The sequence below is a fragment of the Coturnix japonica genome, chromosome 4 (genome assembly GCF_001577835.2).
Source record: "Coturnix japonica isolate 7356 chromosome 4, Coturnix japonica 2.1, whole genome shotgun sequence".
In the NCBI taxonomy this organism is placed as follows: domain Eukaryota; kingdom Metazoa; phylum Chordata; class Aves; order Galliformes; family Phasianidae; genus Coturnix; species Coturnix japonica.
Window position 1 is genome coordinate 80,291,185 of NC_029519.1, and position 26,523 is coordinate 80,317,707.

General features: G+C 50.6%; 4 protein-coding genes and 1 long non-coding RNA gene across 5 annotated transcripts in view; 2 read left to right on the forward strand and 3 right to left on the reverse strand.

The window, feature by feature from the left end:
* Positions 1–14,341, forward strand: part of PTPRA (protein tyrosine phosphatase receptor type A) — a 77,289-nt gene extending 62,948 nt beyond the window's left edge. The window contains 18 exon segments of the mRNA XM_032444355.1: positions 437–510; positions 1,963–2,099; positions 3,938–4,028; positions 4,355–4,431; positions 5,457–5,493; positions 6,726–6,823; positions 6,974–7,093; positions 8,135–8,301; positions 8,764–8,899; positions 9,076–9,225; positions 9,330–9,423; positions 9,954–9,995; positions 9,998–10,029; positions 11,844–11,978; positions 12,114–12,239; positions 12,562–12,713; positions 12,873–13,008; positions 13,755–14,341. Of these exon segments, the coding sequence (XP_032300246.1) occupies positions 437–510; positions 1,963–2,099; positions 3,938–4,028; positions 4,355–4,431; positions 5,457–5,493; positions 6,726–6,823; positions 6,974–7,093; positions 8,135–8,301; positions 8,764–8,899; positions 9,076–9,225; positions 9,330–9,423; positions 9,954–9,995; positions 9,998–10,029; positions 11,844–11,978; positions 12,114–12,239; positions 12,562–12,713; positions 12,873–13,008; positions 13,755–13,829 (1,879 nt within the window). The 3' untranslated portion in view covers positions 13,830–14,341.
* Positions 2,020–12,891, reverse strand: LOC107314094. Its single transcript, XR_001555297.2, has 3 exons — positions 12,814–12,891; positions 7,270–7,472; positions 2,020–2,126 (listed from the first exon to the last, which is right to left on the reverse strand). It is a non-coding gene; the product is annotated as an uncharacterized LOC107314094 (long non-coding RNA).
* A 939-nt stretch (positions 14,342–15,280) lies between the features above and the next one.
* Positions 15,281–20,457, forward strand: MRPS26 (mitochondrial ribosomal protein S26). The gene is made up of 6 exons (XM_015862977.2): positions 15,281–15,400; positions 15,653–15,783; positions 17,332–17,794; positions 18,610–18,747; positions 19,035–19,158; positions 19,544–20,457. The coding sequence occupies exons 2-6, from the start codon at positions 15,744–15,746 to the stop codon at positions 19,673–19,675; spliced, it is 897 nt and encodes a 298-aa protein (XP_015718463.1). The 5' UTR covers positions 15,281–15,400; positions 15,653–15,743; the 3' UTR covers positions 19,676–20,457.
* On the reverse strand, positions 20,128–24,440 carry LOC107314092 (neurophysin 1-like). The gene is made up of 3 exons (XM_015862979.2): positions 22,218–24,440; positions 21,265–21,469; positions 20,128–21,077 (listed from the first exon to the last, which is right to left on the reverse strand). The coding sequence occupies exons 1-3, from the start codon at positions 22,335–22,337 to the stop codon at positions 21,028–21,030; spliced, it is 375 nt and encodes a 124-aa protein (XP_015718465.1). The 5' UTR covers positions 22,338–24,440; the 3' UTR covers positions 20,128–21,027.
* Positions 24,441–24,562: 122 nt separating this feature from the next.
* LOC107314091 (vasotocin-neurophysin VT) lies at positions 24,563–26,147 on the reverse strand. The gene is made up of 3 exons (XM_015862978.2): positions 25,922–26,147; positions 25,384–25,585; positions 24,563–24,790 (listed from the first exon to the last, which is right to left on the reverse strand). The coding sequence occupies exons 1-3, from the start codon at positions 26,039–26,041 to the stop codon at positions 24,627–24,629; spliced, it is 486 nt and encodes a 161-aa protein (XP_015718464.1). The 5' UTR covers positions 26,042–26,147; the 3' UTR covers positions 24,563–24,626.
* Between the last annotated feature and the right edge of the window lie 376 nt (positions 26,148–26,523).

Below are 26,523 nucleotides of genomic sequence, written 5' to 3' on the forward strand. Positions count from 1 at the left end.
AGGCTCGTCCCAGCAGAGCCACGCAGGGCATTGGGTGCTGCAGCTGGTTGGACACACAGGGTGATGTAGCAGCTGGAACTGCAGCACAACAGAACCTTTCTAAGACAACATGTTAAAAACCCAAACATCTGGGCTGCTCCAAACGATGCCTTCAATAAACCCAGCTCCTGAGCGCACGTCTGCTCAGCTGGAAGAGAGTGTTTATTCACCTGCAGTAAACATTTTAATTTACTCAATGTTTTGATGATTAAATAATTAAAAGGGGGAAAAAAAACCCAACAGCAATTTCCTTAGCTGTGGTGGAAACATTGCCTTCGTCTCTTGGCTCGGGGCCCGTCTCGCAGCACTGAACCTTAGGAGGGTTTGCTATTCCAGAAGGTAACCTGGCATCTCAATGGCCAACTCCTGACTTTCTCAGTGCCCTTTTCTTCTTTAGGTTCAAGAAATACAAGCAAGCAGGGAGTCACTCCAACTCCTTCCGCCTGCCCAACGGCCGGACAGATGATGCAGGTAAGGCATGACACGGGGACAGAGGTGCAAATGAATCACCATAGAATCATTAAGGTTAGCAAATATCATCAGGTCCAACCATCAACCCATTACCACCACATTTACTAAACCACATCCCTTGCAAACCATGCCATGTGCTTGCACATCAAGCATTCTTCAGAATAGACTATTAGCCCATTAATAATGGATTATTTTAGTTGCTTCCCCCCCCCTTTCCATTTGCAATCATACAAAATCATGTGAAATCATCAGAAAACAGAGCTTTGTAGAAGAGCCCCTGGGCTGAGCACTGATCCCAGATCAGTGACAGCACCCAATTCTCCTTTTAAATTAGGATAACAGCTGAATAAAACTCTTGTGAAGTTCTTCACGTTGACTGCAGGCACCAAATTAACACAGTGGAGATAAAGCTGGGAACGCATTGTTTTTTCCTTATGAAAACCTTGAAAGATAGACAAAAAGTACAAGTGCAGTTAAAAAGTCTTGTGCCAGCCTGCTGTAATGTGCTTGTGTTCTATAAGAGCTGAAGAGGACCCTCAGTGTCTCGGAGGTGGCCTCAGTGATCCTTATGGATCCTTTCCAGCTCAGGCTGTTCTACCATTCTCTGTGTCAGACTCAGTTCAGATCCTTTTTCACAGCTTCTTCCATATTAACCACACACGTACAAGGGAGCACTAATTGAAAATCAGCCATGTTTTCTCATGCTGGCAGCTAAAACCTTCCCTACCCAAGTTTTATATTGCTGTAAGCTAAGGTGTTAACTTCATAAACCCTCGGTTGTGTTGATCTAACCCCTCCTGTGGCCTTTCTTGGCTTCGCTGGCATCGCTCAGCAGAAACCAAACACAGCAGCTATCTTTACTGCATCCACCTGGGAGCTATGGCGTGGTCATTGTGCCAGACTTCCCAAGTTAATGAGGGAATTCAGAGTCTTCATTATTAAATGGTTTGGGTTGGAAGGGGACCTTAAAGCCCATATGGTTCCAACCTCCTGCCAAGAGGGGACACCTTCCACTGACCAGGTGCCCAAAGCCCCATCCAACCTGGCCCTGAGCATCTCCAGGGGTGGAGCACCCACAGCTCCTCTAGGCAGCAAAACCAGAGCCTCATCTCCTTCCTAAGATCTCAGCTACATCCCCCTTCTTTTAGTTTAAAGCCATTGCCCCGTGTTCTGTTGCTACAGACTCTGGTTTCATCCCCCAGAACTGCTGACTTGATCCTCATTTCAGCATCCTGGCTCTATGACAGAGCAATGCTCAACTCCAGGCTGCTAATAGAGTTCCAGGTTATCACAGCACCCCCCAAATTTTCATGCACAGCCCTAAAAGAGGAGCAGGGACAGCCAAGTGTTCCTAGTCATGGTGTGCCCACAGTGTGGGAGCTCTGTGAGGGTCGGTGCTGGATGCACAGAGGAACATATAGGCACAACTCTGACCCCTGTGTGTCATTGCAGAGCCCCAGAGCATGCCGCTGCTCGCCAGGTCCCCCAGCACCAACAGGAAATACCCACCTCTGCCCGTCGACAAGCTGGAGGAGGAGATCAACCGCCGCATGGCAGATGACAACAAGCTCTTCCGAGAAGAGTTCAACGTGAGTATCTTTGTTTCTCCTTCTCTCCTGCAACACAAGGGATGGGTGGGAGTAAGGAGGTTGTTTGTTCCATTTCATTCCAGTGGACACAACCAAGCCGGTACAGAGTGGTGTTCATCTTTCAGACCGATACAGAGGTTCCTCGGTTACTCTGCAGAGCAATGGGTGTTTATTGCAGGGTGGGCAGTGATTATCTGCAGCCATGGAGCGATTTCATGGCTGATGAGATGAAGAGGATGATGGAGAGAGAATTGAACAGCTCGGTCTTCTTTTCCTTAAATCACACAGCTCGAGCAGGCTGCTATCAGTGTAAAGCTTATGACACACAGCAGAAGAATTCTGGTCTCATTTTGTAGAACAGCGGAGACAAAACAGCTGGTACATCAAAGGCGAAGCCACTTGGAGATTTGTACATATTTATTGCAAAGCACACAAAGAGGTTTTCGCCCTCGTAACTGGTCTCTAGAATCTCTTGTTGCCTGCGTCCCACCCAGCTGCTCTCAGCTTTGCTAGCAAGCAGCATCATGGGGTTACATTCTTCTGTGTCCAGGAGGCCTTGGGATAGAGGAGCTCTGATAGAGTTTCCCTGTGTGCTGGTTTCCTCCCAGGTAGAGCCTTCCCTCCTCCTCCTTCTCCTCCTCCTCCTCAGGGCTATGACACAAACACTGCCAACATGAATTGCTGGTAAAGCTGTGTCCTGGCGTATAAACAGCTCTACTTATGTGAATGAGCTGTTAACTTTGAAACTGAATGATGACCACTTAGAGGGCAACAGCTGGCCTTCAGCACTGATGAGTTTCGGCAGTAATTCAGATACTGTCATTACCCCACATCACTGCATCATCTCTTCTGAGAGGTCTGAAACTTCTTCCTGATGCTGCTGAGCTCTTTGACTTCTTGTGATGCTGAACCTGGCATGGTTTCATTTTGCCAGTGCAGAAATAGAAGTGATGAGGCAGGGGACAAAGCTAACTACTGGCTGGAGTGTCACAGCGTATTACCTAGGAGCTGGGCTAACTGGATTCCCCATTGGCCTAATTGATGAAAGAAAATCCACTGCTGGTCTGATTGCACTGCAGGTGCTGTCTGCAAATACACTAAACCTTAGGTGCAAGGTGTGATAAGCTGATAGCAGGACTGTGACAAGATTAAAAAAGAAAACACAGTCGACTTCCCCCAGCTGTCACACAACCTGATACCCTGCGTGTCAGAGGAGGCTGTGAGCCCATGAAACCAAATCCGAGTGCTGAATAACAGGGGAAGTGATCACTTGGGTTATAAATCCTGGATCCTGGGTTGCATGTTGTCGTGCCAGCTGGAGGAAGCAACCCATGCCATCCTCCTGGCTATTACAGGGTCACATTGCAAGTGATTCCAGCACCCCCAGTTGGAGGTCCCCAATGCTGCTGGAAGGACAGCAGATCCCTGCTGGGGGTGCTGGGGGAAGGATGATGCAGCTCCATCCCAGCCCTGCAGGTGCTGGGCAGTGGAGTTTTGGAGCAGGGGGGGTTTGGTTGGGTTACACAGTTAGTATTGCTGGTAATGGAGGAAATGTCAGCAGGAGCCTCCCTGTAAGCTTTCAAAACCCTGTACTGCTGGGTTTTGTGTTGGAGGCTTTGCTGCCACCTCGTGTTTGTGGGTCCAGGGGCTTGGGATATTGCATCTGAGAAGGGATCTGCTCTCTGGTACAGCCTGGGCTGTTCAGATTATCACACTGAGCTGGGTCGGGACATGGAGCAGCACAGGAATGATTGTGACAGAAGTGGGTCAGGGGGACTCATCCTTATGCATGAAAATATCACATAAAACCCCCTTATTTGTCTTTTTTGCCATTACAGGCTCTCCCAGCGTGTCCCATTCAGGCCACGTGTGAAGCTGCTTCCAAGGAGGAGAACAAGGAGAAAAACCGCTATGTGAATATTTTGCCCTGTAGGTATTAGTGGGGCTGGGGGCTGAGGGAGGGCACTGCCAGGGTGGGCTCATCCAGAGGGGCTGCAGCATCTGCATTAGCCTTAGGTGCACACTAGGGAATCCCTGCAGCTGTGAGCTGCCAGGACGATGTGGAAAATGAAGCAGATGGGAAATGCAGAACTTCCCCGTGCAAGGAAGGTCCATCATCTCCCTGGCTTTGAGCATGGAAGGATTTCAGGGCACTTGTGTATGCTGGGAACCCTCTAAGCCTGGGCTCCGCTCCAGAAACTCAGCTCAGCTCTGTGGGGCTTTGGTTTTAATGCAGAATTGTCATCTTTCTCCAGATGATCATTCCAGGGTTCACCTGACTCCTGTTGAAGGGGTTCCCGACTCTGACTACATTAACGCCTCCTTCATTAATGTAAGTGCCTATCGTGTTTGAGTGACTGCCTCCCCTAAAAGCGAGGCTTGGCTGTGTGTGTGGCCTTTATGGGGTGTAACTTTAGTCTGGAAGAAGCCAAAAGGACACAGTCCAGCAACTGAAGTACAAGGCAGAGGGCTGGGACTAATAAATTCTGGCCGTAGCCCCACCATGCTTAGTCCCATCTCTTTACACCTCTCTTTTTTGCCACTTCTACGACCATGAAAAGCTCTCAGACTCCTCAGGGTGCTGCAAAGCCAAACCTCAGCTGTTTGGGAAAGTGTTTGGAACCATTCCGGGAGGAACAGAGGATTTCTGATTAATGGCTGATGAGTCCTGTGGCTGATTAATCACCGGTACTTCCCAGCTTGCAGGGCTGGACATGTGAAGGACATGGGGAAAAAAAAATGAAGCAACACAGTTAAAATGCCCTTCAAGATAATTCTGCCCTACTCTGCTCCTTGGAGGCAGCAGGATTTGTGCATTTGCCAATGGCTTTTGTTAATGAACCGATTGATTTCTGAGAGGGAGAGAATGTAGCCCAACTTTTCCCTTTTGTCTAATGTTAACTTTATAGCATTCATCTGAATGCAAAATGCATTGTAGTAATTTAGTGTCCTGTCTTTTGGGTGATGTGCTCTGTCCACAAGGCACAGAGGGGAGCTGCTGACATAGCCCACATCAGTGTTAGAGCAAGAAGGGTGATATGAAGAAGTTGACTTTGAGAGAGATGGAGGAACATGAAGAAAAGCAAGACCCCAAAGGGTGTTTTTTTTTCACTTTCTTCAGCACTAAATATATAAGCCATTAGGAAACAATCTGTATAATCCACTGTGGGTTCAACAGCCTGAACTCTTAAAGATTAATGCTGATTTTCACATGATCCCAGCAGAAAGGCACTGAGCTGCCACCTCATCCATGCTTTGGAGCAGCAGCTGATAAATTACATGAGTGTAGGCAGCGCAACACTTCATGACCCTTAGAAAAAAGACTGGCCTTTCATTTGTCTTCCTTTTTCTCCATAGGGGTACCAAGAGAAAAACAAGTTCATTGCTGCACAAGGTAAATGCTCAGTTATTTTAGTAGCTCTGCCCTATTGGATTTGGGTCCTTCTGCTCTATGAAACCGCAGATAACCCCAATACGGTGCTGTGTGATAGACTCTGGGCAAGTCATTGCAAGAATGATTTGTTCCTACTGGATGTGCTGGGGAAGGACAAGAAGCCCAGTCTTTACAATCCCCATTGCTGGATGGTGTCAAAGGGATTCTTCCATCCTCCCAGCCCCAAACCCTCATCCTCCCCCCAAGCTACAGTTGCAGGTGGCTGTGATCTCTCAAAATGCAGCTAGCTGGCTGCTTAATTAAATTTCCTTAATAAAGCTGAGAAATCATTTATGTCAGAGCAAGCACCACGCTGATCCAATTTCATTATGCTCCTTCTTAACCCTTCGCTTTTAAGAATCTGGGCTTGTGTCCTTGGAGAGAGACTCAGCTGTAATCATCTTCACAGGGGTGGCAGGACTGTTAGCTACAAGAGTCAGAGCCTTCCCAAGCTCAGCTGCCCTCAGGCAGAGCATCACCGTTGTGCGTGCAGCTTTCCCTGCTGAAACTGAGATGCCCAGGCATGGGAGCTTCTCTAATCCCAGCTTTTATTTGTGAGTTGGATTCGCTGCACCTGCCTGTTGCCAGCCACTGCCACAGAGATCACAGCTCTCATGCCTCGATGCAGCCACCCTGTTCTCCCAGCTCTGACTGGAGAAGGAAGGCTGCAGCTCATCAGCAGTACCAGGCTGGGGTGAAGCTTTGGCTCCGTTTTCTTCCTGGCTCACCCTTAGCCTGGGGCTTGGCAGGGGATGTCGGGGTGAGTCAGCTCCTTGTCTGGCAGGCAGTGAGAGCTATTCCTGTGCCATATTGAAATAGGATCCTGTGGTTAAAGCACAAGGCTCGGGGGCAGGACTTGTGCATGCTATTTGTGACAGCCACAGTTTCCCAGTGTGACCTTGGGCAAGTCGTTTCCATGCTCTGTTTGTCTGGTTTCCCCTTCTTGGGCTAAAAATGGAATTCCTGATCATAAAAAAAGTATCCAGTCCTTTAAAAAAACAACAACAACAAAAAAAAAACCCTGCTGTTGTGTGATATAATTGTTCTCTGGGTTCCCAGACACCCAAGGAGCATCCTGTGCTGACATCTATCGGCAAAAAGTGTGCTACACTCCATACACTGCAATGGGTTTTAGTCCCACTGCTTGCGGAGTTGCTGCCCCTTCCTAACCGTGATGCATCCGTTTCCCTTAGGACCAAAAGAAGAAACGGTGAATGACTTTTGGAGAATGATTTGGGAGCAAAACACAGCAACGATTGTCATGGTGACCAACCTGAAGGAGAGGAAAGAGGTAGGCACCGGTGGGTGCCATGGGTGTCCAGCAGGCACCACTGAGCACAGAGGTTGTGCGGAGCCACACGGTGTCTCAGCTCTCACCACGCTCTGTTCTCAGGTTTGTTGGGTGTTGAAGCTTACCCATCTCCCTTCTCTGTCCCTGCAGTGTAAGTGTGCTCAGTACTGGCCGGATCAGGGCTGCTGGACATACGGGAACATCCGTGTTTCGGTGGAAGATGTGACGGTGCTGGTGGACTACACCGTGCGCAAGTTCTGCATCCAGCAGGTGCTGCTGCTCTGCCTTGTCCCTTCACTTCAGTGACCTCAGCATCCCTGTTATTATTATATCTGCTGCTCTGCCCTGTCCCTCCCTGCCCGTGGCTGCTCTGCCACTCTTTAAGGTTTCACTTCAGTGACCTCAGTATCCCTGTTCTTAACGAGAGCTATCAAGAATGTACTCACCTCCAACACGTGGGACCCCGTTCTCAGCGTCTGTCAGTGTCGTTGCATTGGAAGGAAGGAAGCTGGTTGATGCCAGTTAAAATGCAGTCCTGTAATCGTCCAGTGCTTGTTGTTACCACAGCAGGAGGGCTGGAACTAGATGATCCTTAAGGTCCCTTCCAACCCAAGCCATGCTGTGATTCTCACCCACAGCCGCTCAGTGCCTGCAAAATAAGTCAGTTTCATCTCATGAGCTGAGACAAAATCCAGTGCTTTATGCGTTGGGTTTTGATTATTTTCCCATCTGTCGCTACACTGTCACATCCTCCAAGCTCAGGATTAGTCACTCTGTTTGTTTTCCTGATGCTCTTAGAGGCAGGCAACAAAGAACTGATGCAAGGGAGACTGAGTGCCTTGATGAAAGGCTGCCTAGAGCCAGATCAGGCTCTCCTGGACCTCACTTTGTGCCTGGTTCATTCCCAGCCTTTGATACAAGGTTACTGCATCATCATCATCATCATTATTACTGAAAGGAGCCGTGCCTTCTTTTTGAGCTGGGCTCATTGGCAATGAAATGCCACAGATTCTGCCAGGCTGGAGCTGTCCAGGTGGCATCTCTCACCTGGGTGATGTTTTGCTCTACTATTTAGCAGCTTCAAGGCCACCCATAGGATGCAGGTTATGACAATGAGCAATTAAAATGTCATGCTTTTAGAGCCTCACGTGGCCCTGCAGCCTGGATCTATGCCCTTTAAGCTTCCAGATGCCCTTCCTAAACCTTCCAGTACAGCCTTGGGGCTGTAGCTCCCTCTCTGCCCTCTCTTTTGAGAAAAGAAAGGAAATCAGAATTGTTTGTGATTGATCTGAACACACATTTCCCCTGCAGGTAGGCGACGTCACGAACAAGAAGCCTCAGCGCCTGGTGACGCAGTTCCACTTCACCAGCTGGCCCGACTTTGGGGTGCCCTTCACCCCCATTGGGATGCTGAAGTTCTTAAAGAAGGTGAAGACGTGTAACCCGCAGTATGCAGGAGCAATAGTAGTGCACTGCAGGTGAGCCACAGCCACAGATATGCTCTGCCCCTCCTGGCTTGCCTGGAAAGCATCTCTGGATGGGGCAGGGCAGCATCCCCTGCTCCAGTGCTCAGTGATGGTGTGCAGAAAGGACTGCATTGTTGGAGTCTGATGCCCAAAGCAACTCTCCAAGGGAGACAGGCTGGATGGGGCCCTGGGCAGCCTGAGCTGATGGGAGGCAAACAGTCCACAGCAGAGGATGGAAATGGAAGTGCTTTAAGATCCCTGGATGCTGGATGTGGCTCTGGGCAGCCTGGTCTAGTGACTGGCAACCCCACACATAGCAGGGGCTAGAAACTAGATGATCATTGTGGTCCTTTTCAACCCAGGCCATTCTATGATTCTATAATCCCTTCAAACACAAGCCATTCCGTGGTTCTATGACTGGAATGAGCTTGCTGTGGAGTTGTGCACTGATCGTTTGCCCTTATTCCATTCCAGCGCTGGGGTGGGACGCACGGGCACTTTTATTGTCATCGACGCCATGCTGGACATGATGCACGCTGAGAGGAAGGTGGATGTTTATGGCTTTGTGAGCCGGATCCGGGCTCAGCGCTGCCAGATGGTACAGACAGATGTAAGTGTGCTGCTGCAGGCTCCCTGTGGTTTTCTTTTGTGTGTTCCCAGCCTGCAGCGAAGCCACCTGCAGCAGCCCTATGGGCAAACTGAGTGGCATCCTTAATTTTGGAAGGAACACTGTGTCAAGTGAGGTGAGGTTACCCTGAGCGCAGCTTCTCCCTTTGACCCTTTCAGATGCAGTATGTGTTCATATACCAAGCACTGCTGGAGCACTATCTCTACGGCGATACAGAGCTGGAGGTGACCTCGTTAGAAATCCACCTCCAGAAGATCTACAACAAAGTGCCAGGGACCAGCAGCAATGGGCTGGAAGAGGAGTTCAAGGTGAGCCTGGTTCTTGTGCTGGTGGGTTTGTTCAGCACACGCTGGGTTTGCTTTTCCTTTAGTGGCTCTGCAAGCTGTCACTGCTTTCCTTCCTTCCTCTGCAGAAGCTCACTTCCATCAAAATACAGAACGACAAGATGAGAACGGGCAACTTGCCAGCAAACATGAAAAAGAACAGGGTGCTTCAGATAATTCCATGTAAGTTGTGTTTGTCTGTCCAGTTGAAAGAAGAATGGAGGCAGAGGCATCTGTGGGAGAGGGGACACGGGATGGTTGAGGTTGAAACGGACCTTTGGAGGCCTCCTGGTCCATTCCTTGGCAGGGAAAGCATGCAAGGATGGGGCAGAGTCAGGGTGAGGTGAGTTTTAAGGGACAGATTTAACAATACTTTAGAGCTTTCTTGCTTTGTTCTGCCCTGCCCCTGCCATGACTTGGTTCTCAGCCGGTTGGTCCTCTCCAAGGCTTTCTGCCTTTGGAAGAAGGGAATTTCTGCTGAGCAGGTCCTGTTCTTTGGGTCCTCAGTACCTCCTTTCTGCCCTGGTCACCCCAAATCAGGGCATGGCAGAAGGCAGAACTGAGCCTCTTTATTGCATAAATGAGTGCTGTAGACACAGGGCTCCCCTTCCCTCATCTCAGCACTTGGTCTTGGTGACTTCCCAGCTGAAGGCCATGCACAATTATGTTTTTAAAGTGTTTCCCAAAACTCAGTCATTTTGCTTCTTTTGTAGATGAGTTCAACAGAGTAATCATTCCAGTGAAGAGAGGTGAAGAAAAACAGACTACGTTAATGCTTCCTTTATCGATGTGAGTCTTCTTCGATCTTTCCATCTTCTCTCCCTGGAAACTTCTTATTTCACACTTCTTCATATAGGAAGGTTTTGTCCTGAAATACTTCTTCTATAGGTAGAGGAGATTTGGAGCCTAAGCAGGGCCTCGAAATCCTGGTCCCACTTCCACAGCTCTGAGGTTTGATGATGGCTTTGAGAAGCGGATGCACAAAGCCGTGGAAATAATTACTTTATGGCACTGTTCATTTGGTCAGAAAACATCCTCTCGATTAATTCGGGAGCAATACATGGATCCCAAAACCCTTGAGAAAACCAGGTCAATCCTATTACACCTATCTTGGTGGCTAGAGGAAATGAGGCAGAGAGGTTAAGTGCTTTTTCACTCCAAGGAGGAGATAGGTGATTGCACATCCTCTGCTCGTGAGTAATCCTGTTGACTTCAGAGGTCCATCTCATACAAGTATTTATCTTTGTGCAATGATGACAACACTGCTTAAGTAACAACAAAACCTGCTATTTTCCAGTCCAATTTCTGTTTTCATTTCCTAATGGCAGTGTTTTTTCCTTCAAAGTGTGATGACTGCTATGTGTTGAACCAGTAAAAGCAGTATATTCCCAGTTACAGCCTTCCAAATGGTCTGTCTGCTCCCCCAGATCTCACTTGCTGGCTCCCCACGTTGTGCTCTGACTGTGCTCTGGCTGTGTCAGCTTGTGACAAAACGCAGATGTGAGCAGCCTTCTCGTTCTGCATCTAGATCAGAAGGCTTAAATGTCATGTAAGCAATTTTGTTGAGGATTCAATTTCCTGCCTCTGCTGAACTTTGCTTAAATGACAAACGCCAAATGACGAAGCATCTGCATTCACAGTCTGCTGCGAGGTCACGGGGGAATAGTGGAGGTTTTCATTCTCTGTAACAGAAGCAGTTCTTGTTGCGGAGCAGAGTCACCCTGACTTAGACAGAGCCTGGTTTTGCTCACTTCTTCCCAAAACTCTCAGCAAAAAGAGTAACACTTGGAGCTTAGGCGTGATGCTGGCTCTGCTGCAGAGTTCAGACTTTGCCAGTGTCCTAGGAGGACTGAAAACCAAGCCTTCCTTTGCCAAATGTGATCCTACTGCAGCTGCATTTCCCTAAAAGCAAAGGTCTCACCATGACAGCATCCCAGCTGCCAGGTGGTGGGGCAGGGGAAGCCAGGTGGTGGCTCTGCTCAGGCTGAGGTTGTTCACACAGTGGTGCTCTGGAGTTCATCTCTACTTGGCAACTCATTCAAGAGCACATTTGCAGACCCAAGCTGCTGCCTGCACTCTCCAGTCGGCGTGAGGCAGAGCTGATCTACTGCATTTGCCACTTTTTGATTGAGTTGGAGGGGAGAGCTCACACACAGACCTCAAGGAGGGCAGGCAGAGTGACTGGCACAGGAAGCAGTGACCAGCAGCCTTTGCCTGGCATGGAGGAACAAGGCATGGGGAGAGAAGGATTGCTAAGCTGGCTTGCCCTTTTTTTTGCATTTCTAAGCAGGATTAAGTGTGCCTGCGCTGCATTACATGCTGAATTATATCAGAGAGCTCCACAAAGGTGGTGCTCCAGCTCTGTGTCTTGCAAAGAGTTGACACTGTTTAATTATTATGACACCTCTGCTAAAGCTCAGCCCCCAGTTGGTACCACAGACACGGGTGTTTCCCCCCAGAACAAGTTGTTCCTTTATTTCCATGCATCTACATGCACCATCATTGAATGTGCTGGGCTGTTTGTGGTCATTGTACCTGCAGCTCTCCTCTGCACCCACCTCCTCATGCTGCCAATTCTCACATTGCCATGTGTGAAATCACAGGGCTATCGCCAGAAGGACTCCTACATTGCCAGCCAAGGGCCACTGCAGCACACAATAGAGGACTTCTGGAGGATGATCTGGGAGTGGAAATCGTGCTCCATAGTGATGTTAACAGAGCTGGAGGAGAGAGGCCAGGTAAGCATTTGCTGTAGCAAAGGAAATCAGAGCACATCCTTAAACACTCCATTGCTGTTCTCAGTGCTGTGCATCTTCAAGGCAGCGAGAAAAATGTGTATTTTCACCCTGTCTCCCTTTGCAATTCTTTCTCAGGAGAAATGTGCCCAGTACTGGCCATCTGACGGCTCTGTGTCCTATGGAGACATCAACGTGGAGCTGAAAAAAGAGGAGGAATGCGAGAGCTACACAGTGCGGGACCTGCTGGTGACAAACACCAGGGTAAGGGTCTGCCACTGCCCTTTGGGGAGCTCTGGTTGTCTTCTGATTGCCTTATTCCTGTGCTTGCCATCTCACTTTCCTCGTGCTCCCCATTGCCATGTCCTGCTCTGCCATATACCAAGCAAATTGCTCTCCACAAGCACACATACCTCCTATGGGTTTTCATGAATCACAGAATCACAGAATCACAGAATTACCCGGGTTGGAAGGGACCTCAAGGATCATGTAGTTCCAACCCCCCTGCCTAGCATGAAGCATTCAGCAAGTTGGTTCATTGGTATGAACTGGGTGGTGCTGAGCTCTTGCTGTGTTCTTCTGCCAGGAAAACAAGAGCTGACAGATCCGACAGTTCCACTTCCATGGCTGGCCAGAGGTTGAGATCCCCAGCGATGGGAAGGGAATGATCAACATCATTACAGCCGTGCAGAAGCAGCAGCAGCAGTCAGGCAACCACCCCATCACTGTGCACTGCAGGTGAGCTTGGGGAGCAGCTTCAAGCTGCAGAGACTTGAGGTTTGCTTCACCTCAGTGCTGCTATCTGATTGTGCAGCTTATAACAAAACCACTAACAAACCTTGGCGTAGCTTGGGCATGATGGATGGTTTCTTTCACTTTCTGGTTTCTCTTTGCCAGTGCCGGAGCAGGAAGAACAGGAACCTTCTGTGCGCTGAGCACTGTCCTAGAAATAGTGAAAGCAGAAGGGATTCTCGATGTCTTTCAGACAGTGAAGAGTTTAAGACTACAGAGGCCGCATATGGTGCAGACACTGGTAAGCCCTGGACCTCAGCAGGAATGAGTTGGGGGCTCAGACCTGTTAAGCTGTTGAGGAAAACTTCCCCAGCTGAAGTTTTACACTCTCCAAGAAAGAGTAAGGGATAGAAGTGGGTCAGGAGGGATCTCCCTGTCCTCCTGTGGTGTGTTCAGAAGAGGGGAGCTGGCCTGGCTGGTTGCATCAGCCTCCTTCTGAGCGCTGACACAAGCTGTAGGAGCCTGTGGAGACATCCACAGTCCTTGGAATTCTGGGCTCCAGGAGCCTGGAAACATCCTGGAGAGGCTGTGATAAGGGCTTTGCCTGTGAGCATGGCAGGGAGAGGAGAAGCAGGCAGGACTAGGTGAGGTTTTTGCAAGAGGGGTTTGTTGCAAGGATACTCAGGTGTTTTTTAGAGTCTGTGTTCAAAATGGGACCTCAGATAAGAGAGGGAAAATAGAATCTATGCCATTCACTGAGCAGGAGGCTGGGAGCACCATGTAGGGCTGGCCCGCCCCATTTGGGGAGATAAGGCAAAACCAAGGTGGTATCATCACACCACAAGCCCTCCATTGGGTGCTGCTGATGGATGGGAATTCAGTGCCCACCTGCCTCCATCCCAAGACATTCTCCATGGGCTTCACGCTTTTCCCAGTGCTACGAGAGAGAAGAATTGCTCAGTCCCCACTGCAGGCCACGAAGCACCAAGTGATTTCTGAAAGGTGGCTTTTCCTCGGGGTAATGCTGTGCTCTCTTCTGCTCTGCAGGAACAGTACGAATTCTGCTACAAAGTGGTGCAGGAATACATCGACGCCTTCTCAGACTACGCCAACTTCAAGTGAAAAACACAACGAACCTGAAACAAATGACAGAAGAGTTGCCTTCTTTAATATTTTGTAATATTCTGTTTGTTAATATACCCCCTCCCCCCATCCCAAGAAAAAAAAAAAACTATGTGTATATATCTTAACTGTTTTAGAGGTTGGTACCATAAGCTTCATATTAGCTGGAGATTTTATATGTAGCAAAGTGTTAGTGCAGATACTGTCAGCTCCTTTTTTTTTTTCCAATGTTTTATTGGGGAATTAAATAGCGTGATGTTTGGATTAATATTGTCACACCATCTCTCTTCTGGAGAGTTGATACGGGCTGTTATTTTGTTTGTAAATCATTTTTTTTTCTTTTTCTTTTTTTTTTTTTTTACAAAAAGAAATGAAATGAATAATTCTGGCTCTCATCTGAACCAATAACCCCACACAAACAAGCACAAGCTTTTCCAAACCTGCAGGGAAATGGTTTCACATTTTTCTGCCGGTCAGCTCTTGAAAATAAGGAGAAAAGAAACCAAACCGACTTATTCTGTGTGTGTGTATGTGTCTAAACATCCCCATTTTCGTTAAAGAATGAGAGAGAAAACATTCTCTTCCATGGTCAGGCCGACACGTTGGGGTTGGAAAGCTGAACCTGGCAGTATCTGGTGGGGTTTCAAACAAAATAAAGGAGGGGGGGGGCTTATAGAGAGGATTTTTGCTCCTTGAAGGAGCTCTGTCCCTTTGTTAGTGGGATGTGGGGGTGACTGTGCCCGTCCCTTTCCCACCTGTTGGTGTCACTTGGAAATAATGGGGACACAAAATGAATGTGGGGTGTCGGAGCAGAAGGTAGAAAAGAACTGAGTTTTAAAGTTCCCCTCCCAGAGAAAGAAAAACAACCATGGAAACTCGGTGTTTGTGGCAAACCAGGGTGCAAGAAGAGCCCTTAAGGGCAAAGAAAAGTCCTGAGGGCAGAGGGGCATCACTGCTGTGCTGGGGAAAAAAAAGAAAGAAAAGAAAGGTGACCATAGCTTATTTGAATTGATTTTGTGGCATCAAGAGCCATTGGATTAATTGCACAGATGTGATTTTAATGAGGTTTTTTTCCCCTCCTCACTGCTCGGAGTGCTGTTTTGGGGCCTGGGGAGCATCTCTGCCCTTTGGCCATGTGCAGAGCTGCTGAAGCATCGCTTTGCAAACAGCAGACAGCTGTAGATAATCCAGGCTAAATCCACTTCCCACACTCTGCTTGTTTGCTGCAAACCCAGAGCCATGGCCAGGCAGAGGGATGCTGCACACAGCCCCACATTGGGAAAAACTGGAGGAGAAAAGGGAAAATAAGGGTTGCCAGCAATATCTTCTGCTGGAGGGAGGACTAAGGCACAGGGATTTGCATCCTCCCTCCCCCCCAATCCATGAGCATCCTCCAGCTCTGGGGTGGGCTGCACCTCAGCAAGCACTGGCTGCCAGGTCCCAAGGGAGTGGGGCCGACGTCAGCACTGCCAAACCCAGCCCTACAAAGAGTGGTGTCAAGCCCAGCCCTACAAATAGTGGTGCCGAGCTCCGGGCCAGGACACAGCACCGGCCACTGCCACCCCAACAAGGTGAGTGCGATGAGGGGAGCGGGATGGTGGGACCCCATTCAGCCCTAACAGCCCCTGGGTGCTTGGCACCAAGCGGCACCCATAGGTGCTCATCCTCTGCAGCATCTCCATCCTCCCCTGGGACTTTGGGGTGCCTCCATCCCCAGTCCCAAACATCACTTGGGAGGTTCTCATTGCTGCCGATCCAGCACAGGACTGGGCACTGGGGGGCTACCAGACCCCCTCCCCTATTACCTCCCCATTACTCCACAGCCCTGCTTGGTGCCATGGCTCCTGGTGGCTGCCTGCTACTGACCCTGCTGCTGCTGGCAGGCACTGCACAGGGCCAGCACTGGTCCCACGGATGGTACCCGGGGGGCAAGAGGGACCTCAGCATCCCACAGGTAGGGACCCTGCATCCTTTCCTACATCTAACCCTAATCCTAACCCTAACCCTGTCCTCATGTATTGCCTCCTCAGTGCTATAACCCCCTCCCTCCCCAGGTTTACTCCCCATATGGGATTATCCCACACCCCCCCCCACCGTAGGATTATTCCCATTCACATCAATCCCCATCGGGATTACCCCCATTCCACACACACATTGGGATCACCCATCCCCAGGATTACCCACACACACAGATTACACCCTTCCACACTGAATTATACCCCCCACACAGGCTTATTCCCGCACACAAATGGGATGATACCTCTTCATCACTTCACACCACCACATTTACCTGACAGAGGGGACTATTACCTCACTATTAACCCTCCACAGGATCATCACGCACTCACACTTGGGTTTTTACCTCATATTTGGGTTTTTTGGTTCATATTTGGGGTTTTTAGGTCATATTTGGGGTTTTTACCTCATACTCGGGTTTTTTTACCTCATATTTGGGGCTTTTTACCTCACACTTGGGATTTTAACCTCACACTCGATGGTTTTTGCCTCATATTTGGGGCTTTTATCTCATACTCGGTGGTTTTTAACTCATATTTGGGGTTTTTACCTCACACTTGGTGGTTTTTACCTGACGCTCGGGGTTTTTACCTCATACTCAGGGGTTTTTAACTCATATTTGGGGTTTTTACCTCACACTCCGGAGTTTTTACCTCACACTCAGGGTTTTTACCTCACACTCTTGGATTTTTATCTCCCACTAGGGGTCTTTACCTCATATTTGGGGTTTTTACCTCAAACTCAGGGGTTTTTAACTCATATTTGGGGTTTTTACCTCACACTTGAGGTTTTTTACCTCACACTCAATGGTTTTTACCTCATATTTGGGGTTTTTACCTCACACTCGGGTTTTTTTACCTCACACTCAGGGTTTTTTACCTCATATTTGAGGTTATTACCTCACACTTGGGGATTTTACCTCACACTCGAGGTTTTTTACCTCATATTTGGGGTTTTTAGCTCACACTCGTGGTTTTTACCTCACATTTGTGCTTTTTTACCTCACACTCAGAGTTTTTAACTCATATTTGGGGTTTTTACCTCACACTCGGGTTTTTTTACCTCACACTCGAGGTTTTTTACCTCACACTGGATGGTTTTTACCTCATATTTGGGGCTTTTACCTCATACTTGGTGGTTTTTACCTCATATTTGGGGCTTTTACCTCAAACTCAGGGGTTTTTAACTCATATTTGGGGATTTTACCTCACACTTGGGGATTTTTACCTCACATTTCATGGTTTTTACCTCACACTCAGTTGTTTTTACTTCATATTATGCGTTTTTACCTCACACTCGATGGTTTTTACCTCATATTTGGGGCTTTTACCTCACGCTCGGTGGTTTTTACTTCATATTTGGGGCTTTTACCTCATACTCGGGGTTTTTTACCTCACACACATTGCTTTTTACCTCACACACGTTGCTTTTCCTCACCCTCTGTGTTATTACCCTCTGGATTACCCCCACTCCCCCACTCCCGCAGGTCCCCGCCGCACTCAGACCCTGTCCGACCCCTCCGTGCCGCCCGCTTCCACCGCCGCCCTCAACCCTCCGGGCCGCAATATGGCGCCCTCTGGAGGCCGCACTGCGCCAACCGCACTGAGCGGCCCCGCGCCGCACTACACTTCCCATCGTGCCTCGCTCTCTTCTCCCCTCTCATTGGTCTGCGACTCCCGCCTTGTTTACATCACATCCGGCCTGCTGCTGGCCGCCATGTTGGCGGCGCTGAGGTGTTGCGGGCCGCGCTCCTTCCCCGCTGTTACCTCCGGGGTTGTCCCTGCTTGGAGCCCGTGGTTGGTGCCGTCTCGGGGTCGAAAATCGAGGCACGATCCCCCCGCTAAATCCAAAGCATCGCGTCTAAAAGTGCCGCCTCCCGTCGACCCCGCCGAGCTCTATGTGGTCACCGAGCGTTACCGGCAGCACCGCCTGGTGTTCAGCGCCCTCCGGTACTTGTGGGGCTGAGAGAGGGTGGGATGGGCGGGTGTGGGGCTGTTGTGGGGCAGAGTTTTGGGGGTAGTCTGAGACTGCTGTGGGGATTTGTTTGAGGCGGCTGTGGGACAGTTTGGCGGCAGAATAATAGGAGTCCGGCTGGTTGTGGGGCTGGGGCTGCTGTCAAGGCATGTAGTGGGTATGAGCACTGCATTGGGGCAGGGTATAATCGTTGTGTGTGGGGGGGAGTCCAGAGTGGCTGTGGGGCAGAGTGTGGGGTAGTGTTGTGGCATGAGGCTGCTGTGGGGCAGGGAAGAACTAGGGAAGTTCTGGTCTGGCTGCGAGGCTGCTGTGGAACAGGATCAGGATGATGGGGCTGTTTGGGGACAGGGTATGGCACTGTGGTGGGGCAGGGACTGGGTATAAAGCTGCTGTAACATGATATCAGGATGGTTTAGGTGCAGGAGGGTTGGGGAGGAGGGAGTATTGGGTATCTTAAAAGCAGAGGAGGACTGGGGAGATTCTGGAGTGAGTGTGGGGAAGGATCAGGATGTGGGACTGCTATAGAATGGGTTTGGGACTGTTTTAGGCCAAGATACGGAGTTACAGTGCATCTGAAGCTTCTGCCATACACAGCATGATTGGGTATGGGGCTGTTTTGGGGCAGGGGATGTCTAGGGAAGTCCAGAGTGGCAGTAGGGCAGAGGAGAGCTAGGGGAAGTCTGAAAGTTTTGTGGGGCAGGGGACTGGTTATGGGGTTACGTTGGGCTGAGGCTGCTTTGGGGCAGGGGGCTGAATGTGGGGCTGTGCTCAGTGCCCTTCTCCTTGGCAGCTCTATCTTCAGGGCTGAGGTGGTGCAGAAGAAGCGTGAGGCACAACGGGCTGCAGAGGACTCAGCGGCACTGTTAGAGGAGCACCGTAGGCTGATGGCCTGGAATGATGCTGAGAATGCACGGCAGCGGGCACGCAGGTGAGGGCAGGCAACCTCAGTGCTAACTGCTGCTTTGAGCTGTCCTATTCTGTATTATTCTATTCTGCTCCCATGGAGCCATCCCCTGGTCAAGCACTGGAACTGCACTCAGAGAATGAAAGCAATCAACAAATGAATGCGGGTAGAGGTTAAAGGGATGAGGCCTGTTGCTCTGCTCCTCCATTTCTGCTGCACCCAGACTTGCAAGAGTTGTGCCCCAGGGATTGATGCGCCTCACTCAGGTCATAAGTACCCAACAAACATTTTCTTTCTTTCCCAAATGGCAGAGAAGAAAGAATTAGGAAAGAAGAGGAAGAACTGAAGCTGAAGAAGCTGCAGGCTATGGAGAACAAAGCTAAAGTGATGGAGGCCTTTCTGAAGGAGAAAGAGAAAGAGGTTCTGCAGCTGCAGGTGAGAGCAGCTGTGGGGGATGCTGGGCAGAGTGCTGCCATTATCCATGTGTGACTTTGGCAGCCTGTGGGAGTGCTGTGGAAGGGAAACGTTGGCTCCTTCCTGGAGTGCTGACAGCGTGTGGAAAGGATGGAGGTTAAATGCAGGCTCAGACAACAGAGGGAGGAATAATCTCAAGTGAGGGAGTTGGGAGTGTTGTCTTTAAGGCCGACTGCAGGGGTGTGAGGTTGGTACATCAGCAGGAATCCCACTGCCAGAAGGAATGTGTGCCAAAGTGCTGGCAATCTGCTGTGGTGCCAATGTGCCCAAAGGCAAATCCTGGAGACCCTTTGGGGCTTCCTCCGGTGGTGTGTGCTAACAGCCAACACTCCCCCTTTTCTTGCAGGAGGAAGCAAAAACCTTCATCACTCCTGAGAACCTGGAGGCTCGGATTGAGGAGTGCCTGGACAACCCTCGCAACTACAACTTTGCCATTGACAAGGAGGGACGCATTGTCAAACGCACCGCACTGTCCTAGCAGCTCTGTCTCTTGGATGAAGGGGATGTGCTGGCCTGGCCTCTGTCCAGAGGCTGGGGTTCTTCCTTTTAATGCATAAATCAGCCATAGAATCGATGGACAAACAGCCAGCTTCCTGTCCTGCTGTTGCAGAGGTAGGGGGGGGAGGGGAGGTGAAAAGAGGCATTATTTTGAGGTGCAGAACAGCACCCTGTCTCAGCCCTACAGTGAGGCGGACAGGAGGAGCTGCTGGTGTTCTGCTCCTGTTGCTCTGTGCAGTGCTCTGCAGTTCCACATCCCTCTGGTTGGATCCCTGCTGCTCTCAGCTTGGAGGTGGAGTAGAGCAAGGCAGGCTCCAAGGCGGATCCTCAGTGGTTTTGCACCAGAGGGATCTCATCCCTTTTGTCTCCTTCACTCAACTAAAGCACCTCAATCTCTGGTCACTCTCCCTTAATCTTTGGCTTTCTGCTTTGTTTTTCTGTGCTCAATTGGTCTTAAATACGTGCAAGAAAAAGGCACAGCTTTCATAGGTGAGGTTGTACCCGGGCCTTGCACAGTAACACATCGCAGGGCAATTGTATCTGACTGGTTGTACACCCTCATGTCTGTGGAACCCCATGAGTGACTACATCTGCTTCAGGCACAAGCCCATCGTGGCCTCGTGTGCCAGTGGCCCCAGCATTGTTTGCATTTCAGCCCCTTTGGATGGTGGAAAACAAGGTCTGGATTGTTTTGTAGAAAACACAGACAGTGTGTTTTTTGTTGTGAGGTGAAATAAATCATTGTTTCTGTGTTTTCTGCTATGGTGGAATGACCTGTTGTTCCTGTTCATCCTTTAAACCTTCCGGTACTTGAAGGGAGTTTATAAGCAAGTGGCAAACTGATGTTTCTTTTATATTTACATGGTGTAATAGTGATAGGACAAGGAAGGAATGGCTTTAAACTAAAAGAGAGGAAACGTGGGTTAGATATTAGGAGGAAATTCTTTACTCATTGAGGCCCTGTGATGGTGCCCAGGGAGCTGTGGGTGCCCAGACGTGCTCAGAGCTGGGTTGGATGGGGCAACCTGAGCTGGTGAATGCAGCCTGCCCACCCCATAGAACTAGATGGACTTTTAAGGCCTCTTTCATTCTAGGGTGGCTTTCAGCATGAATAAATAAGATAACCACACAGAGGACATCTGAACAGCGCCGCCTTACGCGTCTCAGCGGGATCCTAGAGCTAAACCAGGCAAGCATGGAGAAAAACACACACTTCTTTTAATTCAGTCCAAGTTTTATTTCTAATTAATAGCATCACTTCAGTCTGAGTCACGGTGTTGGGTGCCGTGCTGGTGCAGCCCATGGGACAGCAGATCCTGCTGGTTTTTCCCTCTAGGCAAACAGCATTTCTTGGTTGCAAGATGAGTCAAACACGCAGCCCTCTGCAAAGGGAGAGAAGAGGAAATCGGCACAAAGCAGCCCTCAGAGCCCCCTCCTCGTGCCATCAAACAACATGGCATTAGCTTAGTGCCCTACAGCAGCGACATGTTGGTAACACCCCCCTCTCCCTGTTTTATACCACAGCCTTGGGGTGGATGTGAGACCTCCCGCTCTGCCCCCATTGCTCACCACTGCTGCAGCAGATTCCTGGTGCTGCACAGCTCGCCCCATCCTCTCCGCAGGCTTTTCTCCCAGACTCGCAAGGTGTTGGTAGGAAATTCTCCTCCTGGCACCTGAGGGTTTCGGAGGTGCCCAGGTAGCAGCCCAGCTCCTCCCCACAGCAGATGTTGGGACCAAAGCAGTGGCCCTTGTTCCTGGGGCCACAGGGCAGGCACTGCTCAGGACATTGAGGAACAGCGTTAGAGATTGAAGCTTATCTCCCTGCCCTCTGCCAGTGTGTGTATCCACATCTTGCTCTCAGCTCTGTCCTCACCCCTTGGTTTGCTCTGGAAGGCTCTGGGTTGTATTCGTATATATTTTAAGGGGTGGTGGAAAGGATTTTAGTCTTTTCTGCCAGGTAACAGTAGGATAAGAGGGAATGGCATCACATTGTGCCATTGGAGGCACAGGCTGGATATTAGGAAGAAAAATCCTCTCCAAAAGAGGTGTCAGGCAATGAAATCACCAAACCTTAGAGGTGTTCTAGGGCTGTGGAGATGTGGCACTGAGGGAAGTGCTGGGGTTGGACTTGGTGCTCTTAGAGGTCTTATCCAACCTGAATGATTCCATGGCAGTCATAGCTTTCATCAAATAGCCTATTGTGCACCAAATTCACTCCCTAGAAGTTAACATTCTAAATAAAAATGGTGCTACTGCCCCATTGGAATTGGGTTTCTTTTCCCCCAGTGCTGGGAAAGCAATAAGTTTTCATCAGCATCCTGCTTCTGGTTGGCTTTTCTGCAGTTCCATTTTAGCTGCCCATCCCCAAACTGCTTTACTTTGAGATTCCCAGCTCTGAAACCCCATTCCTATACCATCCATGCACCTCGCTGTGCTGTTTGGGAGGCTCAGAGCTGCCCAAGGAAGGGGTGGCAGAGGGAAGGCAGGTGCTCTCCCATCCCACCCATCCCATAGGGACTTACCTTCCTGATGTCCATGTCCGGCAGGGCACGCTTGCCCCCGATGGGGCAGTTTTGGATGTAACAAGCTGAGGACAGAGCCAGAAGCCCCAACAGGCAGACGGTGAGCGCCTTGTAGGACATGGCTGCGGGATCAGGATGCTTCTGGGTCCCGTCCCGGCCAGCAACAGTATTTATAAGCCCCCCCTGCTAATTATACACGCCAGCACCATCGTCATTGATTTCCTTTAAAAAACACAAGGCATTGCTTTCCACACCAAAGGGCTCAGCTAATAACTGGAGGTCGAGGACGTGAGGTCGGTGCTGTGGTACTGATTTTCTTAGTGCTCTCTTTGACCGCTGTAATGGGGATATGCAGGGGCTGGCAGGTGTTTTAGGGTGAAACCTCCTTGGATGGCCAGGCTGTTGTTTTGTGGCTCCTCGTCCTGCTTGACCAAACCCTATGGGCTGGGTAGGTTTGGTGTTTGGTGTCCAACACCCAGCAGCAGGGTGAATGGGGTGAGCTGAAATGAAACTGTGCTGGCCAGGATTTGAGTCTCTTCTGGTGGGAGGAAAAACAAAGCTGGAGAGCTTTAGGTTGTGATATGTGATATCTGGTCCTTCACACCCATCTCTACCTGGTGTTAGAGGTGCTCAGTGACATGCATGTCCCCATCTGGGAGCATGGTGACATCACTGAGTGTCCCCAAACCCATCCCACCTTCTTAGAACTACCCAACCTCATTGTGAATGCTTGAAAAAACCCAAATCTCCTTTAACTTCTTCCCTGGAGTCACATACACATGGCATGAGTACAGCCAGCCTCCAAGGCCTGGATCTCCCTGCCTTTCTTACTGCAATTAAGGGCTTCCTGACTTGAATAAATCCACTCGCTCTGGACAGCAGCTTACGTCTATGGAGACCGTGACCCTGGTCCTTCCCAGTGCCAGCTTAATTGGGGGATGCAGAGCCCAGCGCCATAGAGCTGTCACCTCTGCCATCCCCTCCGCCCTGCATCTGGTCTGCCACTTAGTGGGGTCATGTGGAGCGGGCTGAGGCTGCAGCTGGGGCACGGGGCTCCATACTAATGGGGTGGGATGGGAGCTCATCACTGTGCTGGGGTGACGTGGGCCAATGCGAGCACCGCTTCCCCAGGGTGCCACCTCCCCATGGGGACATTATAAAGGCTGGTTGTCCCCATAAAGCAGCCAGATGCCAGCCCAAGGGGGACAGGCAGATGATGGGAACAAGGGACGTGGCTTCCTCTGGGGATGCAGCCCCCAAAGTGCCACATGGAGCCTGGAGCAGGGAACCCAAAAGGGTAAGAAGTTTAGGCAACATTTGCCCAAATAGCCCTGGGTTTGAGGGCACTGTGGGAATGATGTGGGAGCAGTTTGGTGAGCGTTGGTAGCATTGCTGCCATGGGAAGATAATAACGTGTGATCAGGTTCAACTGGGAACCCAAAGCTTTGTGGCTTTGGGGTGTTTGGGTTTTTGAGGTATTTGGGGAAGATAGATAATATCTGGGGTTGGTTCAAGTGGAAACCCAAAGCTCGCAGCTTTAAGGGGTTGGAGTTTGGGGGTTTGGGGTATTTTGAGAGGATAATACATGTGGTTGCATTCAATTGGCAACCCAAAGCTTGTAGCTTTGAGGGGTTTGGGGTGTTTGGGGAAGATAATTTGTGTGATGGGTTCAACAGAGGACTCAAAACTTGCAGCTTTAAGGGGTTGGGTTCTGGGGTATTTTGAGGGGATAATTTGTGTGGTCGGGTTCAACAGAGAACACAAAGCTTGCAGGTCTGGATTTCTGGGTTAGGAGGTTTGGGATGGTTTTCCTTCCTTTTATCCCATTTAGGATGTAGGACATGGCCAAAGCCACGAGTCGCTGACAGAGTGGTGAGACGTGATCCGGACAAGGTGTGAGCCCCAGAACCAAGTTGACTGCCAGGACCTGAATACCAAATCTTCACTCCCTAAAGGCAGCAGAGCCCAGAGTGCAAGGAGGTAACAGCGGTGACATCCAAAGGCAGATCCCCATCACAAACCTGGGGACAAGGTGTGATAGGGAGGTTGGAATCCATGGATGCTGGTGGGACCCTGGGGTGATTGAGGATGGATGGCCAGATCTCAAATCACGGCTCTGGATGGGATTGTTCCCTTTATAGCACCAGGGGGCACCAGCTCAGCAAAATCCCTCTTGAGTGGGGGCTGAGCCTCCAAGGGGGAAAGCAGTGGAGCTGGGTTCAGGGAGCCAAAGGAAGGCATAGCACCCACCCGCATGGCCCCCATCCTGCCATCCCCAAGCCCCCCAAATACCCCAGAGCTCAGCACTGCCCCCCCCTTATCCCCAACACCTCAGACAAAGCCAGCACAGTGCAAGAGGACTTTATTAGATCTGCTATTTACAACGAGGCCTTCTGATGTCCTGGCTGCTCAGAGGCCAGGCTGCTTGCCCTGCTGCTGCCTGTTGGCCAAGTGCATCAGCCGCAGCAGCAGGTCCCCAGCTGCACCATCCAGCACTGTCAGGTTCTTCTCTGCTGCCTCTTCTGCCTGCTCACTGCCCTCCTCCAGGCACACGGCATCCATGGCACATGTGTCTGCAACGGGGAAAGCATCACAGTTAGGAGCTGTTGGTTTCAGGTCATGGAATCATAGGATGTGTTGGGTTGGGTTGGGTTTGGAGGAGTTGAGTTAGATTGAATTGGGTTGTGTTGTGTTGTGTTGTGTTGGGTGGAGGGACCTTAAAGATCACCCGGTTCCCGTCACTGAAGTGGTGGAGCAGCTCAAACTCCAGCTTTGTTGCTCCCGTTAACCAGGGAGTGGAGATTTTGTGTGGTTTATGTGCCCAGCAGGGGAATGTCTCATAGTGGAGATGAGGGAGGGAGCTCTGAGCTCCATCTCTGTCCCAAGCTGCTGCTCTGTGCCTCAGTTTGGAGGAGGCTGGTTCAGAGGATGAATGTTAATTGGGGGGATGCTGATCTTTGGGGGTTGTTAGTTTGGAGGATGCTGTTTTGTGGGGAGATGCTGATCCCTTTGGACAGCACCAGAGCACTCACCACCCCTTTGCAACCCACAAGCCACCCCAATCCCCATTAACCCTTCCCACCCCAAACCACCCCAGCTCTACCCGCTTCCCATCTCCCACCTCCGAGTGTTATCACCCCCAAAGCTCCCCCCCAGACCCCATTACCAGCACTGCAGCAGACACCGTTGGCAGCGCAGCGCCCACCGGAGCCGCAGGGCTGCCCACCAGCCTGGCATGGTGAAGGCACATAGTCCTCCTCTGCGCAGCGCCGTGTCTCTGCTGTGCCCAGGTAGCAGCCCAGCTCTGCACCGCAGCAGATCCCAGGCCCAAAGCAGCGACCCCTGTTCCCGGGTCCGCAGGGCAGACACTATGGGAACAGAGCATGTTTGAGCATCCATCCTTGAGCTCAGAGACCCCATATAACACCTAATTTCTGGACATTGCACAGTGACGCCTGGACTATCCCCACCTTTGCCATCTGACACTGTGGCTCATCCCTTGGAGCTCCAGTTTGTCCCCCCCTCCTCTATCCCCAGCTCAGCCATCACTTTGTGACCAAGCTCTTGGCCATATCCCCCAGCCCAAAGAGCGATGGGGACCAACCAACAAGCACCAACAACACCCAGCAAGTGCCAACACCCAACAGCTGTTGGGCACCCTCCACACCCCGCAGAGCCCCCATTTACCCCCCGTACTCCCATACCTGTCGCAGGGCTGTATCACCCAGGGCTCTCTTGCCACCTCGGGGGCAGTTCTGGATGTAGCAGGCGGAGGACAAAGCCAGGAGACAGAGGAAGGAGAGGGGCAGCGAAGGCTCTGCCATGCTGAGTGTACCCGGAGCGGTGCCACGCGTGCGGGGAAGGCTGCCCTGCTGTTGGTTGGCTGCGCCGTGTGTCTGGCACCGTGCTGTGCTGGTGCCTATTTATGCTGCTGTCCCCCCTTCGCAAAGGGGAGGAGAAGGAGGAGGAGGAGGGCGGGCTGTTGTCTTTTTATTTTTATTTTATGTATTTTTTTCCCCGTTTTCTTTCCCAAATTGCATCCAAGTGAATTTGTAATCGAGGTGATTCAGTGCAGAAGCGCACGCGGCAGCGCTCAGGGATGGCAAATCCCCTGAGCAGGAGCAATTCTGGGGGCATGGACCCCCAGTGTGGACAAAGGGATGTGGGAACTTGGGAAGGGCTGAGAGTTTGGGGGGAGCTGGATTGGAAAGAGAAGGTTTGGGGGGTGTGGGTTTGGAGGGTGTTGGTTTATGGGGGACGGTGGTTTGGGAAAGAATGGTGGTTTGGAGGATACAGGTTTAAGGGA

What these genes read in the sequence shown, in the direction of transcription:
- MRPS26 (XM_015862977.2), top strand. Translation starts at nt 15,744, where the DNA reads ATGGTACCCGGGGGGCAAGAGGGACCTCAGCATCCCACAG. An exon ending in GGGACCTCAGCATCCCACAG is followed by an intron (nt 15,784 to 17,331) that starts GTAGGGACCCTG and finishes CCACTCCCGCAG; the next exon opens with GTCCCCGCCGCACTCAGACC. An exon ending in AAGAGGTTCTGCAGCTGCAG is followed by an intron (nt 19,159 to 19,543) that starts GTGAGAGCAGCT and finishes CTTTTCTTGCAG; the next exon opens with GAGGAAGCAAAAACCTTCAT.
- LOC107314092 (XM_015862979.2), bottom strand. Translation starts at nt 22,337, where the DNA reads ATGTCCTACAAGGCGCTCACCGTCTGCCTGTTGGGGCTTCTGGCTCTG. An exon ending in CGGACATGGACATCAGGAAG is followed by an intron (nt 21,470 to 22,217) that starts GTAAGTCCCTAT and finishes TGTCCTGAGCAG; the next exon opens with TGCCTGCCCTGTGGCCCCAG. An exon ending in AGGAATCTGCTGCAGCAGTG is followed by an intron (nt 21,078 to 21,264) that starts GTGAGCAATGGG and finishes CTCCCTTTGCAG; the next exon opens with AGGGCTGCGTGTTTGACTCA.
- LOC107314091 (XM_015862978.2), bottom strand. Translation starts at nt 26,041, where the DNA reads ATGGCAGAGCCTTCGCTGCCCCTCTCCTTCCTCTGTCTCCTGGCTTTG. An exon ending in GTGATACAGCCCTGCGACAG is followed by an intron (nt 25,586 to 25,921) that starts GTATGGGAGTAC and finishes CTGTTCCCATAG; the next exon opens with TGTCTGCCCTGCGGACCCGG. An exon ending in CGGTGTCTGCTGCAGTGCTG is followed by an intron (nt 24,791 to 25,383) that starts GTAATGGGGTCT and finishes TCCCCGTTGCAG; the next exon opens with ACACATGTGCCATGGATGCC.